The 15,582-nt window shown below is 46.9% G+C and overlaps 2 protein-coding genes across 2 annotated transcripts in view; both read right to left on the minus strand.

The window, feature by feature from the left end:
• CCDC134 (coiled-coil domain containing 134) overlaps positions 1-8,796 on the minus strand; it is a 34,703-nt gene extending 25,907 nt beyond the window's left edge. Inside the window, exon 1 of the mRNA XM_025881640.2 lies at positions 8,701-8,796. The gene's annotated coding sequence lies outside the window, so the exon portion shown is untranslated. The remainder of the gene's footprint in view (positions 1-8,700) is intronic.
• Positions 1-15,582, minus strand: part of MEI1 (meiotic double-stranded break formation protein 1) — a 71,853-nt gene that overhangs the window by 8,077 nt on the left and 48,194 nt on the right. The window contains exons 21-26 of the mRNA XM_025881637.2: positions 12,220-12,385; positions 10,997-11,101; positions 9,167-9,277; positions 8,701-8,861; positions 5,723-5,804; positions 5,361-5,536 (exon numbers count right to left, since the gene is read on the minus strand). Of these exons, the coding sequence (XP_025737422.1) occupies positions 5,361-5,536; positions 5,723-5,804; positions 8,701-8,861; positions 9,167-9,277; positions 10,997-11,101; positions 12,220-12,385 (801 nt within the window). The remainder of the gene's footprint in view (positions 1-5,360; positions 5,537-5,722; positions 5,805-8,700; positions 8,862-9,166; positions 9,278-10,996; positions 11,102-12,219; positions 12,386-15,582) is intronic.

Genomic DNA, 15,582 nt, shown 5'->3' on the forward strand with positions numbered 1-15,582 from the left:
TACAGTCCTGTGGTTCCTCTAAGAACTAAGCAGAAGGGAAGTTTGTCCTGGCTCTGCCCTACTCCAGTGCCACGCAAATCACACCAGTGGCCACAGCCCTTCTTTGGACCCTTCCACTGCTACTGACCTGCCCTCTTTCCCCCATGTAACCCAGCATGGGAACCCTGGACACCGTCTCCATCCTCACTGCAACCAACACTTCTCTGCTGTGCTCCATTCCTGGGGGAACGGAAGCTGTTCTCATAGGCCCAAATCACCTAATGCTGAAAGACTCCTTTGATTTTGCAGATAGAGAAATGGAGAATCAATAAGAAGAACTGACTTGCTAAACCCCTTCAGAGTTAGGAGCTGGGCAGGGGCTACTATGCAGATCTCTGTGATTCTGGCCAGTGCACCTTCCACTGCACTGCATTGGTCCACCTTTCGTCAGACACCTGCAGATTCTGCACATGCTGCCCGGCACTCCCTCAGTGGTGCCGATACTGCATGGCTGCTTTGGCCCAGAGATGTCGAGGAGGACTAGCACTCAGTGCCCTAGCTTATGGCAGTATTGTCATTCTTCCCCCCTTGATACTGCTTTTTAAAATAACAGCTTTAATGAGATATAATTCATAAACCATAAAATTCATCCTTTTAAAAGTGCAGATCAGTAGTTTTTAGTATAATTCCAGAATATTTTCATCATCCCAAAGAGAAACCTCATTACTCATTAGCAGTTGTTCCCCATTGCCTGCCCCCCAACCCCAGTCCTAGGCAACCACTAATCTACTTTCCGTCTCGCCTATCCTGGACATTTCATCTAAAGGAAATCATATCAGATGTGGCTTTTTATGTCCGGCTTCTTTCACTGAGCATGTTTTCAAGTTCAACTATGTTGTAGCATGTGACTACTTCATTACTTTTTATGGTCAGATAGTATTCAACTGTGTGTACATACAATTTATTTATCCACTCATCAGCTGGTGAACATCGGCTTTGGAACTATTATGAATAGTACTGCTATGAACATCTGTATACAAGCTTTTGTGTAGATAAACGCTTTCAATTTTCTTGGGCATAATACCTGGGCGTAGAATTGTTGGGTCATATGGTAATCCCACGTTTAGCTTTTTGAAGTACTTCCAGGCTGTTTTCCAAAGTAGCTGCATCACTTTTCATTCGATCAACAATCTGTTCCACGTACTCTACATTCTCACCAACACTTGATATTACCTTTTTTGTTTTAGCTTTCCCAGTGGGTGTGAAATGGGCCTCACTGTCACCTACTTGGGTCACTGCAACAATCTCTTGCTCAACAGTCCCCTTGCCTTCAGGCTTTCTCTCCCCACCCCTCTTCCCTACTGGGGTTGCCAGTGATCTTTCAAAAACTCCGTCTGACAGAAGCCCTCCATGGCTCCCCGAACATTTCCTGCCCTAGTACGTGAGGTACTGACTGGTATGGCCCCTGCCCAGCTCCTCAGTGTCATCTTCTAATTCTCGTTGCCCCCCAGGCCCCACCGCACACTTCTACATTACATGCTTTTGCTCATGCTGTCCTCCCTGCCTGCAATGCCCTTCCCTCTACCTCTGCCTAGACACTGTTCAAGGCTGAATTCAATGTCGCCTTCTCTGTGAGGCCTCCTCTGACCCCCGCAAGCAGCAGAAGTTTTTGCCTAAAAGAAATTCACAGCTTGGGGCGCCTGGGTGGCTCAGTTGTTGAGCGTCTGCCTTCGGCTCAGGTCGTGATCCCAGGGTCCTGGGATCGAGCCCCACATCGGGCTCCCTGCTCTGCGGGAAGCCTGCTTCTCCCTCTCCCAGTCCCCCTGCTTGTGTTCCCTCTCTCGCTGTGTCTCTCTCTGCCGAATAAGTAAATAAAATCTTTAAAAAAAAAAAAAAAGAAAGAAATTCACAGCTTTACGGAAGAAGACAGAAATGCAGACCACTGACTATATAATATGATAAATGCAATCCTTATTACAGGGCTGAATAAACCATTCCGGGAGCTGGGAAGACAGAGACAGAGAGAGAGAGAGAGAGAGATCTCCTCTATTCTTGGATTGCTATGGAATGTTTGCTGGATGTATGAATGACTGAACAAATAAAGAACTATTTTTAAATAGCAAACCTATGGAAGGGTCTGAAGGAGGTTTAGCTCCAGCCCTGGGGGGAGGACAGAGAAACAAAGTGACTCTTCCATATACTTCCTTGGGTCAAGGGCAGTGACAGAAAGGTCATTATGGCTGAAAACAAAAGGCCAGGGAATTTCTCAGGAGTGTGTCAGTGATAGAAAGGAGGAAGGGGCTACTGGGTCCTGTTCATCAGGCAGTGGCAGGGACAGTGACTGTGAGGCTGAGCAACTCCCCACACAGACCCAGTAGCCTCTCATGAGGAATTCATGAGTTACTCCAGGTGGTTCCCCTTCCCAGGGACTGTTGAGGAGAGTCAAAAACTTCCAGAGAGATAAATAGTATATTACTCTACTTATATGAGTTACCTAGAAGAGTTAAATAGCCAAATAGAGACAGAAAGTAGAACAGTGGTTGTCAAGGGATGGGAAGAGGGGGCAATAGGGAGTTATTGTTTGATGGAGGCAGAGTTTTAGGTTGACAAGATGAAAAAGTTTTAGAGAAAGAAGGTGGTAGTGTTTGTACAACAGTGTAAATGTACTTACTATCACAGAACTGTAACTTAAAAATGATTAAAATGGTTAATTTTGTTATGTAATATTTTACCATGATTAAAAAAGAAAAAAACTGCCAGAGGCACAGAAGAGTGTCACAGGCCTGGTGACACCCAGGCTCTTGGGCAGGAGAGTTGAATGGTGATGGTGCTACAGGAAGTCACTAACCCCTTAGTGTTTAGGCTACTGGTCTGAGGAAAGTTTTTCATCACTCAAGGCCTGGTTCAAATGCAACCTCTCCTGCAGAGACTTTCTTGATTCAAATAATAGGTTATTTTGACATTAATTGTAATTATTAGTATTTCCTACAGTCTGAGTACTTAAATGGCTAGAACCATATCATACTCATTTCTGTGTCTTCATTCACTCATTCAACAAACATTGGATGCCAATTCGGTGCCAGGCTTTATGCTGGATATTGAGTATAAAATAATTTTTCTCTTATGTTCTGAATGTTACAATAAGAACTTTGGCCCTTTCAAAAACATTGGAGAGAAAGCATTTGCCCTTCCTCCCACGTTTAACTGGCTGCTCCTCACCAAAGGAGAGATTTATCTAACAGGTAAAATACTAGCCTAACATTGTCTATGCCATCAGGACAGGATCAAGGTATTAAAGGTCATGCTCCCATGAACTTAAACTCTTAAGATCGCAACCAGGTGGCTAAGTGTCCATAATGTAAACATAATTTCCCTGCCTATAGGCTCCTGGTCTAGCCTGGGGGAAAAGAGGGTGGTTTAAAAGTTCTCTTTGAAAAGAAAAATAAAAAATAAAAAATGAATGAAGGAATTAATGAATTAAAATAAAATAAGCTGTTTTTGGATAGATATAAAGCAAGTATACTAAAATGTTAATGGTAGAATCTAGGTGGTGGGTATATGCTGTTTTAGTTAGACTTGGACTCTCACGAAAATTCTGTCACCTTTGCTGTATATGAAAAACTCCAGACCAAAAAAAGCCCAGTATGACCTGAAGTCCCAGCTACATTCTCCTACAGTGTTTACCAGAAATAAAGCTGATGTTTTGGTTCTCATCTGATTCCTGATTTTTTTGAACCCACAGGGGGAACAAGACACAAAGATTAGTCACACACAGTTCCTACCTTTAAGGAGCTCACAGACTGGGGAAGACTGATAGGAAAATGGGGACTTATATCAGAGAGAGCTAAGTGTATAGAGCCTTGTGCATAGACGTGCTGGCGGAACAAGTCTCGGCAACCGCAGCGCCAGCAAAGGGCCACTCCTGGGGCATCCTCTATCTCCTTACGTTTCCAACTTTGCCCATACTGTGCACAGGCCCAGTGGGGATCAATCCTTGGATATAATCTCCCACAATCAACAGCTGTATCATACATGTGCAGTAATCATCTGGACACCAAATAGTGTCTACTCAAATCAAGGCCCCCATCCCACCCCCAGGAAGTCTCTGCAACTCCTTTCACTCATTTGCTGGCTCCCCCCACCTCCCTCCTCTTGTCTCATGAATGACTTGCCATCAGATCAGACCGAATCTGACTGTCTCCCTTGGACAAGCTCCAAAGGGCAAGAAAAGAGAGTGCGAGTCTAACTAAAGCAGCATAAACATCTAGGGCTTCAGTCACCCTATGGTGACCAGCTCCTATTTGAAAATAATACCCAATAAGCTTCTTAAAAGAGAAGAAAGTCCTGGGGAATCAAGGGTGTCCCAAAGGCCAGGGACAGGGAATGAGTCCATACCAGAGAGCAAAATGGCGCTGCCATCAAGATAAATGCCATTTCTGTTACCCCCCCTGCCCTTGGGGAGGTAGGACAAGTCACATGGTCTTTCCAGCCCAGCTCAAGCACCTCCTCCAGGAAACCTTCCCTGACAGCAACTCTTCACTAACCCTACACCAGCCTATTAGTTACACCCGGTACTCCCACAGTGCAGTGTGTCCCTTTAGCCTCAAACTTACCACACTGTGTTATCACCTCTTGTCTATATGGCAGCCCCCCACCAAATGCTCACTCCTCAAACGCAGGCACCTGACATATCTCCATGCCCCCACCGCTCTTCACAGTATTCGATGGCTGGATAAACAATGATCTCCAAAAGTCCTCTAAGCTGTGAAACATAAAACCCTTTGGGGTAGACATCTATTGTTTTGGCTTACACGAAATTCACTCCTCCTTTTTCTGTGAACAGTTTTCTTTTGCAGAACATTCCTCTTTCATGTTCAGTCTACATGAGTTATAGAGAGCTGACTATATGCCCCAGCCTCCGCGAGAGGGCGCTGGCCCAAGCCAGGCCAACCAGAGCATCCTATGGCCCAGCCACAGTGACTGGGAGGTTACCCAAGCCAGGCTAACGAGACTCAGTTCTGGGGACTGCTGGGAAAGAGAAAGTCTCTTGCTGCTGGAAAGGTGCTGCTGTTGGTCATCCTACCATCCCATGAGAGCAAAGCTGAGAGAAATGCAGAACCAAGACATGGAGACAGAGTTCTGATGACATTGTCTGAGCCTCTGGGATCCACCTGGGCCTGAAGCCAGTGCTGACCTCTGGCCTTCTCAGTTATGAGCCATTTTGAGTTTCATTTCTGTCACTATAACTTTAAGAGTCCCAGTTAATCCATCCTCCAATCCTGGAGGAAATACCAGGTTCTTAACAGGCAGCCACCCTTTCCTACTGTTGTTCTGGGAGAAGCAGGCTCCACTGACAGGGTCCCACTCAGCAAGGGCCTTACCTGCACCAAAAGGTTCTGCAGTCCAATGACCAGGGATAACACCTGTGATGTTCTCAGGGGAGCTAGGACAGTGTTCTCAGGAGCAGGTGGTGGCTGGGCCCCTGAGGGCACCAGGACCACAAGGGCAGAGGAAAAGCTTTGTTGTAGGGCTGTCCGCAGGAAGCATAAGATGGCAGCTGAAAGCAAGAAAACCTTTATGCACAGTTCCTGCCTCCTTCCCCACCTCCCACCTAGCTCTGTCACAAGGGAAGACAGTGGAGATAATAATGGGGTGACCACAGGCTAGTCTGCGAGGAGTGGTCCCATCTCACAGTCTAAGGGAAAAGCTCTTCCTTTCCTGCTAGAGGCTCTTAGGGCCATACCTGAGAGAAGTGCAGCCTTTTTCTTTGGAAAGCTGAGGACCTTCAATACTTGGTCCAGTTCCACGGACAGTGTCTGGTGAACCTGGTAGGGCAGAGGTAAGGGGACAAGTTCCCACATTCTGGCAGCTTGAGCAGAAAATAACCTGTCCCAATATCTCCTATGTACCTGCACATACCCACTGTATCCAGGGGGACAGAGGAGACCACACAGTCTCGGGAGCCCACCAGTCCTGGATTCAGGAAAGTGAGGAGGCAAATTAACCTGTACATAGAGAACCCTTCTTCTCCCAAATCTCCCCCATCGTCAATGAACTCTTCCACCAGGGAGCCTCCCTGGCCTCATCTGTGATTCAGGCTCCACCTCAGCCCACCATCCAACTAACACAGATCTAGAGTCAGACAGCCCAGAATCAAAACAGGGCTGAATAAACCATCCCGGAAGCTCAGGAGAGACAGAGACAGAGAGAGAGAGAGAGAGAGACCTCCTCTCCCAGCCTGCCTTATTTTCTTCATGTATAAAATGGGAATAATGCCACCTGCTTTCACTTCCTCCAGAACTATTGTGAAGAACAGCTGAGGATGAGCACTGGGGAACATGCTCTTTAAAGTCAAAGCAATGTCCAAACTGAGGGGTTAGTTGGGAGTGGAGGGTTCAGAGCTGAGTCCGCTCTGCTCTCCTCACCCAGAACACATGCTGCTTCAAGGCAGGAATTACTTCTCCACTTGGATCTATCACAGTCTGACACAAAGCAGTTCCTCAAAAATGCTTGTTGGCTAGTGGAATCAGCAGGTTCTAGGTAGAAGAACCAATTTGTACAAAGGTATTGAGATAACATACTAATGTAAGATGTTAATAGAGGAAACTGTGTGGGAGTTATTTGGGAACTCTCTGTGCTATCAGATCAATTTTTCAGTACGCCTAAAACTGTCTTAAAAACAAAGGCTATTGGGACACCTGGTGCTTAGTCGGTTTAGTGGCTTCCTTCGGCTAAGGTCATGATCCCAGGGTTCTGAGATCGAGTCCCACACTGAACTCCTTGCTCAGCAGGGAGCCTGCTTCTCCCTCTGCTTGCTGCTCCCCCTGCTTGTGCGCTCTCACCCTCTCTCTCTCTCTGACAGACAAATAAAATGTTAAAAAAATAAAATAGGGGTGCCTAGGTGGCTCAGATGGTTGAGTGCCTGCCTTCAGCTCAGGTCATGATCTCCAGGTCCTGAGATTGAGCCCCAGGTCAGGCTCCCAGCAGAGCAGGGAGTCTGCTTCTCCCTCTCCTTCTGCCTCTCCCCCTGCTGGTGCTCCCTCTCTCTCTCCCTCAAATGAATAAATAAGATCTTTTAAAATTTAACTAATTAATTAATTAAAATAAAGGCTATTAGGGGTGCCTGGATGACTCAGGTCATGATCCCAGGGTCCTGGGATCGAGCCCAGCATCGGGCTCCTTGCTGAGTGCCTGCTTCTCCCTCTGCTTCTGCCACTCCCCCTGCTTGTGCTTGCTCGTCTCTCTCTCTCTCTCTCTCCCTCCCTGTCAAATAAATAAATAAAATCTTTAAAAAAATAATCAATCAATCAGTCAAACCATCAACAGTATGGAGATGTGAAAGAGCAGAGCTGATCTGGAGAAGAGCTAACAGTTGGTCAGAGGTCAGATAAGGAGGGTAGAATGGCAGAAAGGAAGGCTGCAGAAGCGCCAAGTCAGCAGGGTCTCCGCAACCATGTGGAGAGTGCAGACAGACTGGCTGCAGGGGCAGGAGATATGGAGCAAGGGAAAGGGCAGGGACCAGGAGACTGAATAGGCCACTTTAGTGGTGAGGACGAGCCATCAGGCCTAAGCTACGGCAGTGGGGAGGACTTGAGCGGAGGTGGTTAGTAGGTAATTGGCTGGGTGTGAGCTAAAAACCAGGGCAGAGCCAGGCACACGGTACAGGTTCCCACCCAGGCAGGTGCCTGCAGGGGTACAGGTGGGCCCACCAACCTCACACAGAAAAGCAAAAAAGGTTCATGTCTCAAATCGATGCTGTGGGCAACAACCAGATGACTTACTATAGTATAGATTTGCCACAGCCTGATGCCACCTTAGAGGCCAAACTTTATTTTTTTGTTGTTTTTTGGTTTTTTGGAGGCCAAACTTTAAAAATGACCTCACTTCTACACAAATGGCATTTGAATGGCACAGGGCTGGGCACAGGGCAAAGACACCTCAAAGGCTAGAAGATGGTTTCTATCCACAAGGAGCAGTCAGGCTCAGGAAGGAGACACCTGAATATGGCGCAGCCCACAGAGGAGCTCACGCAGGGCACTATGATGACAAGGTCCCATACAAGGGGGTGGGGAGGGACTGAGAGGAAAGAGGTGCTCTGTGGATACGTTCACTGTTCCCCTGTTCCCTGCATCACCTTCCCCAACAATCACAATGACAGCTTACACATGTCTGGCATTTCACGGCTTACCACCCAGCACTATAAGGTCACAGGCTGGCTTCTGCCTTCCTGTCCAACCTGACAGTTCACTCCCTACATTCTAGTCACACAGCACCTCACCAGTCCCCAAATATGTACACCATGTCCTAAATTTGTGCAGTTTCATGTCTTTGTTCAAATTGTTCTCCTTATCTGGAATGCCCTTCCCTACTATCATTGCCTGGTACAAACTTACTTACCTTTTGAGGCTTTGCTTAAAGACTACAATATAAGTTTCCCAAGTGTGGGGTACATGGGGTACATATTTATTTCTTATTCCTCTGTGCCTAGAACACAGCCTGGCATGTAGGTTATACATGTATAAATTAATATAAACCAACCTAACAACAACCCTGGATGTTTTCTTCCCCATTCTGTAGGCAAGGACACTGAAGCTCAGAGATTAAAAACCTTGCCAAGGTTACTCAACTAATAAGCCACAGAGCTAGAACCAGAACTCAGGAACTTTGTCACTCCTCTGTGTGCCACCCCATGCCCCTGAGCCACAGGGGCTAGCGACTCACCTGCAGACTGCCGTTGTGCTGCTTAGCAGAGAAGGAAGCCGTGAGCAGCCAGGCGGAGCAAAGGAGTGTGGTCCTGGGAGAGCCCACCTCGGTCCAGGTGAGTGCCAAAGTCTTCTCCAGAAGCTCAATCAGGGCCGTGCTGCTAAGGAGCACTGCAGCAGCTGGAGATGGCGTAGAGGGGCAAGGGCCATGAGTTCCACAGGAGCCCCTGCTCGGTGCCGCATCGTGGATAGCACCTGACGGGGACTTCATGCACACATGGTGAATGAACAAAAGGATCAGCTTTAGGCTCTAAGGGTTCCAGCTTCATTCTAGAACCACAGGTTATCAGAAACAGAAAGGACCGTCTGGCCCATCAACATCCTCCCCATATGTATTTTCATAAGCGGAAAAAACTGTGGCAGTAATGGCCACAGACACTGCCCAGCACCCTTCCTCTTCATTGTGTCAGCCGGGGCCCCAGCACCTCTTTTCTGACTGCTTGGTGTAGTCTGATGAAGGCTCCAATACAGGAAATTGAAGGAGGGCTGCAGGATGTCCACGTCAGTAGGGCTGCATTTCCCACACAGCTTGCTCACTGCAGGAGAGTGCCCAGGCACCCCATCATATAGCACTCCATGGGTTTCATGCACACCAGCCCTCTTAATTTTCAGATAATGGCCTTCAACTGGCTAATTTCAGATGTCAGTCTACCAGCCTTGGGGACCAAGCACAAACTAAGTGTCCCTGGTAATACAGCCAAGGAAGAGAAACACAGTAACAAGGAAGAGAAACCTGAAGGCAAGCAGCCCACAGCTCAGAACAGACCACTGCTTAGAACAGACTACACAGTTTATGTGATCTAAAGGCATCCTATAACAGCATTCATGCCAGCAAAGACTCCAGGTTGGAGAGTCTGCAGAGGTCATCTAGGCCTACCTGCCACCCCTAGCAGGAAAAGATCCAGCCTCTGAAATCTTCCAGCAATGGGGCACTCACCACCTTCCCAGGGAACTCCATCACCATCAGTGTGCAGTTCCCTGAATTTGCCATATTCTCTCACATCACCCTCATCTGGCTAACTCCTTAACTCCTATTCAGCAATCAAGATTCAGCTCGAAGTTCACCTCCTCCATGAAGCCCTCTGTAACCTCTCAAGGCAAGATGTGATGCCTCTTCATGCTCCCCCAGCCCTCATCAGAGTAGTTACTACTCTGTAGAGCAGATACCTACAGAACATATCCCTTTTCTCCTAGGATTCGGCACTCTTTGCTCCCCTGACCCACACTGCCTCCATATGAAACCTACCTAAGTCTCCATTCACTGTTTTGGCGGCCACATCACACTTGATTTCTAAGTGACCAGACAAGCAGCCCCCTCCTCACCCTTGCCCTCTACTCGCAATGTTCTCAAATAAAAGGGTTATATATAAATGTATGTTACATTTCACATGTATGTTTCAGGTCACTATTACCCCCTTCAGACACCCTTTTGACAGCAGTTTGATTTTGTCACAGGCATTCTTCCCTCCCAGCTGAGTATTACCCTTGACAGACAGTCTGGGAGGACCAGCACCAGGCCAGGCCTGAAGGCCCTTTTTAAGCCTGACACCTATCTCATGAGGAGGCCTGGGCTCCAACCAGGTAAAGAACCATCCTCACCTGTGGCCAGAGCCCCCGACACTCCACAGGTACTGAAGACACACCATTTTTCCTATTGATTTCAGTATTTCCTCAATAAATCTTCCTAAGGATGCTGCCTATCAAGTGGCAACTGCATTAATCAGCAATGAAAGGTCCTAATGAGGTTTGGGTATGGGTGGAAGAGGCCTAGAGAACTGTGAAGTGGATTATCAGACCCTGAGTCAGTTGTGGAGTGAGGTGGAGTGAGAACTGAGCTTGTGCCAGGAAAAGGGAGTCTGCACAGAGAGTTGCTTTGGAGGTCTACTGTGTGCCAAGCATTGTGAGCATTTGGTACTAGTTACCCCTTACCTCAACCCTAAATCAACTAGGTACTACTCTTTTACCTATGAGGAACCTAAAGCTAAGTGACTGCCCAAGGTTGCATAACTAGTGACTGAGAACAAACCCAGGCATTCCTGACTCCAGAGCTGTGCTTGTCACACACAGTGTTCTGTTTCTGTTTTTGTTTCATTTCCCAAACACTCTCACAGTACAACTAGAGAAAGATCTCAAAGGTCCCATAGCAAGAAGCTCATAGGAACAGTGACCCACTAGCTTCTTCCAAAGGGCTGAATGATGGAATAAAGGAGCATGCCCAGCCCTGGGCCCTCAGGCACTGTCCCAAGCCCAAGCACCTTGGTGAAGAAGCTTCATGGCCATACTGTCCAGTTCTTGCTCTGACGTGTTCTTCAGCTGCACTAAAGAAAGGAGGCTCAGGAGCAATGGAAGGTTCCCTGAGGCTGTGAGGAACAAGGAGGGCTGGTCAGGAGACCTAATACTCAGATCACCCCAAGGTCAGACAGACACCCTACCCCACTGTAAATGTTTGTGTTGGGATTCACTCCTACCTCCTGCCTTCTTCCTTGGGAACAGGAGCAACTGACATATTGAGTGCCAACTCTGGGCTGGGTACCAGAAATTTAATATTTCACTTAATCCCCCTTGTGAAATAGGGATTATTTCCATTTTGCAGTTAAGAAAACAGGCTCAGAGGGGCTGAGTGACTTCTCCAAGCTCCCACAGCCAGTTAGTGGCAGGGCCAGGACTTGAACCTAAATCTGAGTTCAATGCTCACTTTTTTCAAGTATGTTTCCACGAAATCTCATGGCTCTTATACGTTATCAGTTAGATGTGACTTATCCTTCCCTGAAAAAGAAGGACTCAGCTCCTCCAGGCACCCTTAAATCTACCTCCAAACTTCCATCCTCAGTCAGGACTGGATCAAGTGAACCATAGCTCTCCTCCCACTTCCTCTTAATTGCTTGGAAATTTTAAAATTTAACTTTTTAAAAATAGGAGAAGATAAGCCAAATGCCAACCTTTTCAGTGTCTTTAAACTGTACCAAACATCAAACTTCCTTGACTCCAGGGAGTCCCATTCCAGATTTGGAAACTATCCTTCTGGATCTCACTGGCAGCTTCTAACACATTTCAGATCCACCCCCTTCCCAGCCCCTACAGGCTGCTGCTGCCTTCCTGGCCTCCCCCATTATTTCCTGCTTTCTTCTCCCCAACTGGGGGCTACCATTCTTGTGACAAACAGCTCTGAGCACACGCCATGCAGGGTGGGGACATGCATGCATAGACTGAACACACCCACCCACCTATGCTAAACACACAGAAACATTAAACATAAACACATGCACTCCACAGGCGCACACACACATATATCAAGTACATTGAGTGCTCATTCTCTGATGAGAGGAAGGAGGTAAAGTGTAGCCTGATGCCACACTGGCCTGATTTATATTTTGCAGAGAAAACTCTGATTCTTTCTCCTGGAGCAGATCTCATCAGGGCAGAGATGCCCACTCCTGAATTTCAGGTAAAAACATGCCCCCAACAGCTCCAGACTGACCTCCTGAGGGAGAAGCTCCATGTTCCACCAGTAGATGCTGTAGGATCAGCAGGAAGTGGCCTCGGATGAGACCACTCACTTCAACATCCTCATTCTTCCTCAAAAAGGTCCTTAGGACAATTAGTACTTTGCGGGCTGTGTCCACCGGGCTGGAATAGATGAGATCCTGAGCAGGAGAAAAGGAAGCCAGAGCTCAGAGGACATCACAGTTGGGGACAGGTAGACAGTGAAAAAGAGAGGGACTGGGGAAGGACCCAGGATGATGGTGTCACAAAACCTGGGGAAGGGAGTGCTCCCTTATTCGGCACCTATTATGTACTAGTCTGTTGAACAGGTCCATCCTAAATAGGAAGAAACAGAGACTCAGGGAGATTATGTGGTATGCCAAAGGTCACACATGCCAGTTAGTGGCACAGCTAAGATTTGAATCTCCTACCTCCAAGCTCAAAGCTCTTTCTACTTTCCAGGATGCCTCTCTCTGACAAATATAAGTTTTAAGGTCAAGAAGAGGTTATTTCAGGACAGGGGACCTGAATGTGCCTTAAGGGAGGAAAAGAGAGGGGGATGGAGATGTCACAGGGCAGGAAGACGATGGGTTAGGACAGATTCGGGGCACAGGAAGGGAAGCGAGGACCAGGTCAGGCCCCTTCTCTTCAATGGCATCTGGCTATTTCTGCCCCAAGCTGTAAAGGCCTTGGGTTCAGAAGGTAGGAAAGGACATTGCTTTTTATTTGCTTTCAGAGTAATTTTAATGAGTATATGTTAAAGGCAAAGCCAGTCAGAAGCCACACCACAGACTATCCTACTGATAGCTCCTGGCACCTACCGGCTCCAACAAGCCAATTCCTTTGGACAGGCTAACATGCTTGGTGCTACGAATCCAAGGTCACTCACAGACTCCCTCTCCAGGGAGGGCAGCTGACCCACAGAGAGACATGGCTACAGGGCACCCAGCCAGACAACTCCAGATGTGATCACTGGGTGACATGGGGGCATCTGGGCTTGGCTCTTCACAAACGTCCCCAGCTGCCAGAGAAACAACTATAAATCAGTATCAGTTGCTCAATTAGGGACTAATAATGTCAGGTACTGTGATGTGTTCAAATTGTAGCTGTATGTTTGTTGATATATTATCTGTATTTTCATAACTCTTCTAGGTAGGGCTTACCCTAATTTTTCAAAAGAGGAAACAGGCAGATTAAAGTAGCCTGCCTATTAAGACAGCAGTGGCACTGTAAATTCTACTATACTAGGAGTTAATGAAAAACAAGGATGAGGTTTGTTTTTGTCACTTTATAGGGACTCAGAAAACATCTCTGGAAGGAGACGATCACAGATTAGGAGGATCAGAGAGACTCTCAGTTCATTTACATCAATGCTTTTACTTTACAGGGTATGAGGCTAAAGCCCAGAGTGGCTATGATTTGCCCAAAGTCACAGGGCCCAAAGCCAAGCCAATTTCCTGATCCTGCTCCTTCACCAGCACTTGGCTGCCTAACCAGAGAGCTGGTCCTTCAGAACCCTGAGTTAAATTTTAACAGTCCAAAAGGAAGAGGACTACTCAGCCTTTGGTGACTATGGTGAATGCCAGGGTGGGGCAGGGTTGGGGGAAAGGGGCACACCCCACTGTGTGGGTCAGTGGGGAAGGCTCTGGATGGAACATGGCCCACTCTGCAGTCTCTCCTGCCCAGAGCTGTCCAGAATTTTATGCGGTTGGATCAAGTAGGGTGATGTGGCTAAGGAGGGAACAAACAGAGCTTCCGGGACATCACTGTTTTTCACATTTAAACAACCTACATGAAAGACCACCCATTGATAAGAGTGGCAATTAACAGCTTTGTTTTCAGCTGTTAATTACCCATATCAAAAACAGAAATTGGTACCAACACATATTTTTAGCCTCTTTTCCCCTCCTATGGCTAGAAGCTGGGGAGAAATGTTAAGAATTATATATATAAACAGACAGTAACGTTGTTCCTTGCTATTCTTTTTCACCACCGATGTTTCCAGGATCTAATTTAGTGAAAAGCTCATTAACTTTTAGGCTCCAACCACAGTCATGACCCTTATTAGTTATATGACCTTGAGCAATTCAATAAGCTGCTCTGAGATTACCATTCTCTCTCTGATTCAGAGTCCGTCAATGATCAGTGAATGATAGTCTACTGTGTACAGGATAGCAAGAGTGTCCCCTACATATTCTTTCCACATATTATTCCCATATATTTATCTATATGTTATCTCCACTTTATACACAAGGAAAATGAAGCTCAGAAATGTCTTCACCTGGGGCGCCTGGGTGGCTTAGTCGCTAAGCATCTGCCTTCGGCTCAGGTCATGATCCCAGAGTCCTGGGATCGAGCCCCGCCTCAGGCTCCCTGCTCAGCAGGAAGCCTGCTTCTCCCTCTCCCACTCCCCCTGCTTGTGTTTCCTCTCTCACCGTGTCTCTCTCTGTCAAATAAATAAACAAAATCTTTAAAAAAAAAAAAAAGAAAGAAAGAAAAGTCTTCATCTTCCTGGGTCTCTATGTAGCTTCCAGCCCTCAGGATACAGCCTTCCTGTTGAACTTTAGGCCAGCAAAACACAAGGCTCCTTCCTCTCTGCCCAGGAAGGAAGGGTCGTGAGGGTGGTTCACATTCAAGGACAAAAACTGGGTCACCACAACAAAGGGTGGGGTACCTGCTCCAGTTTGCCGGAGACAGGGTCTCTCTAAGGATGTGGTCTCTTGAGATTCATTTTCTCTTTGGCTTGTTTCCTTTAAGTACTTACATTCCTTGAAGCTAGTGGCCTAGGACAGTCTTCATCTAGGGAGGGATCTCCACCCTAGAAAGACCCAGACTAAGAAAGAAAACTTGGGGGAGGAAGATAATGAGCTCCATTTTAGACAGAAATGTCAAATAGATGGTTAGCTATATGGGTCTGGAGCTCAGGAGAAAGGTCACACAGATGGAGAAGAGTTGAGTCATCAGCATACAGCAGGAGGCAACCAAATCCATGAGAATTACTGACATAGCCCAGAAAGAAGACACTGAGGAAAAAGAGAGCCTAGGACAAAACTTTGAGGAACATCAAGTTTCAAGCACGAGCCAGAAAGAAAACTATAAAAGAGCCTGGGAGAAGTGCCAAAAGAGGTAAGAGGAAAATTTAGAGAGCTGGTATTGCTAAAACCAAGAATGTGTCAATAAAAAGTGGACAATCATCAAATAATAATAGGTCATGTAAGATGAGAACCAAAAAGTCCCCTGCAGTTAGTCAATAAAAAGTGGACAATCATCAAATAATAATAGGTCATGTAAGATGAGAACCAAAAAGTCCCCTGCAGTTAGTCACAGGAACATTGCTGCTGACCCACTGCAGTTAGTC

Source organism: Callorhinus ursinus, unplaced genomic scaffold, assembly GCF_003265705.2.
Source record: "Callorhinus ursinus isolate GAN/ISIS: 27379988/994484 unplaced genomic scaffold, GSC_fseal_2.0 scaffold48, whole genome shotgun sequence".
In the NCBI taxonomy this organism is placed as follows: domain Eukaryota; kingdom Metazoa; phylum Chordata; class Mammalia; order Carnivora; family Otariidae; genus Callorhinus; species Callorhinus ursinus.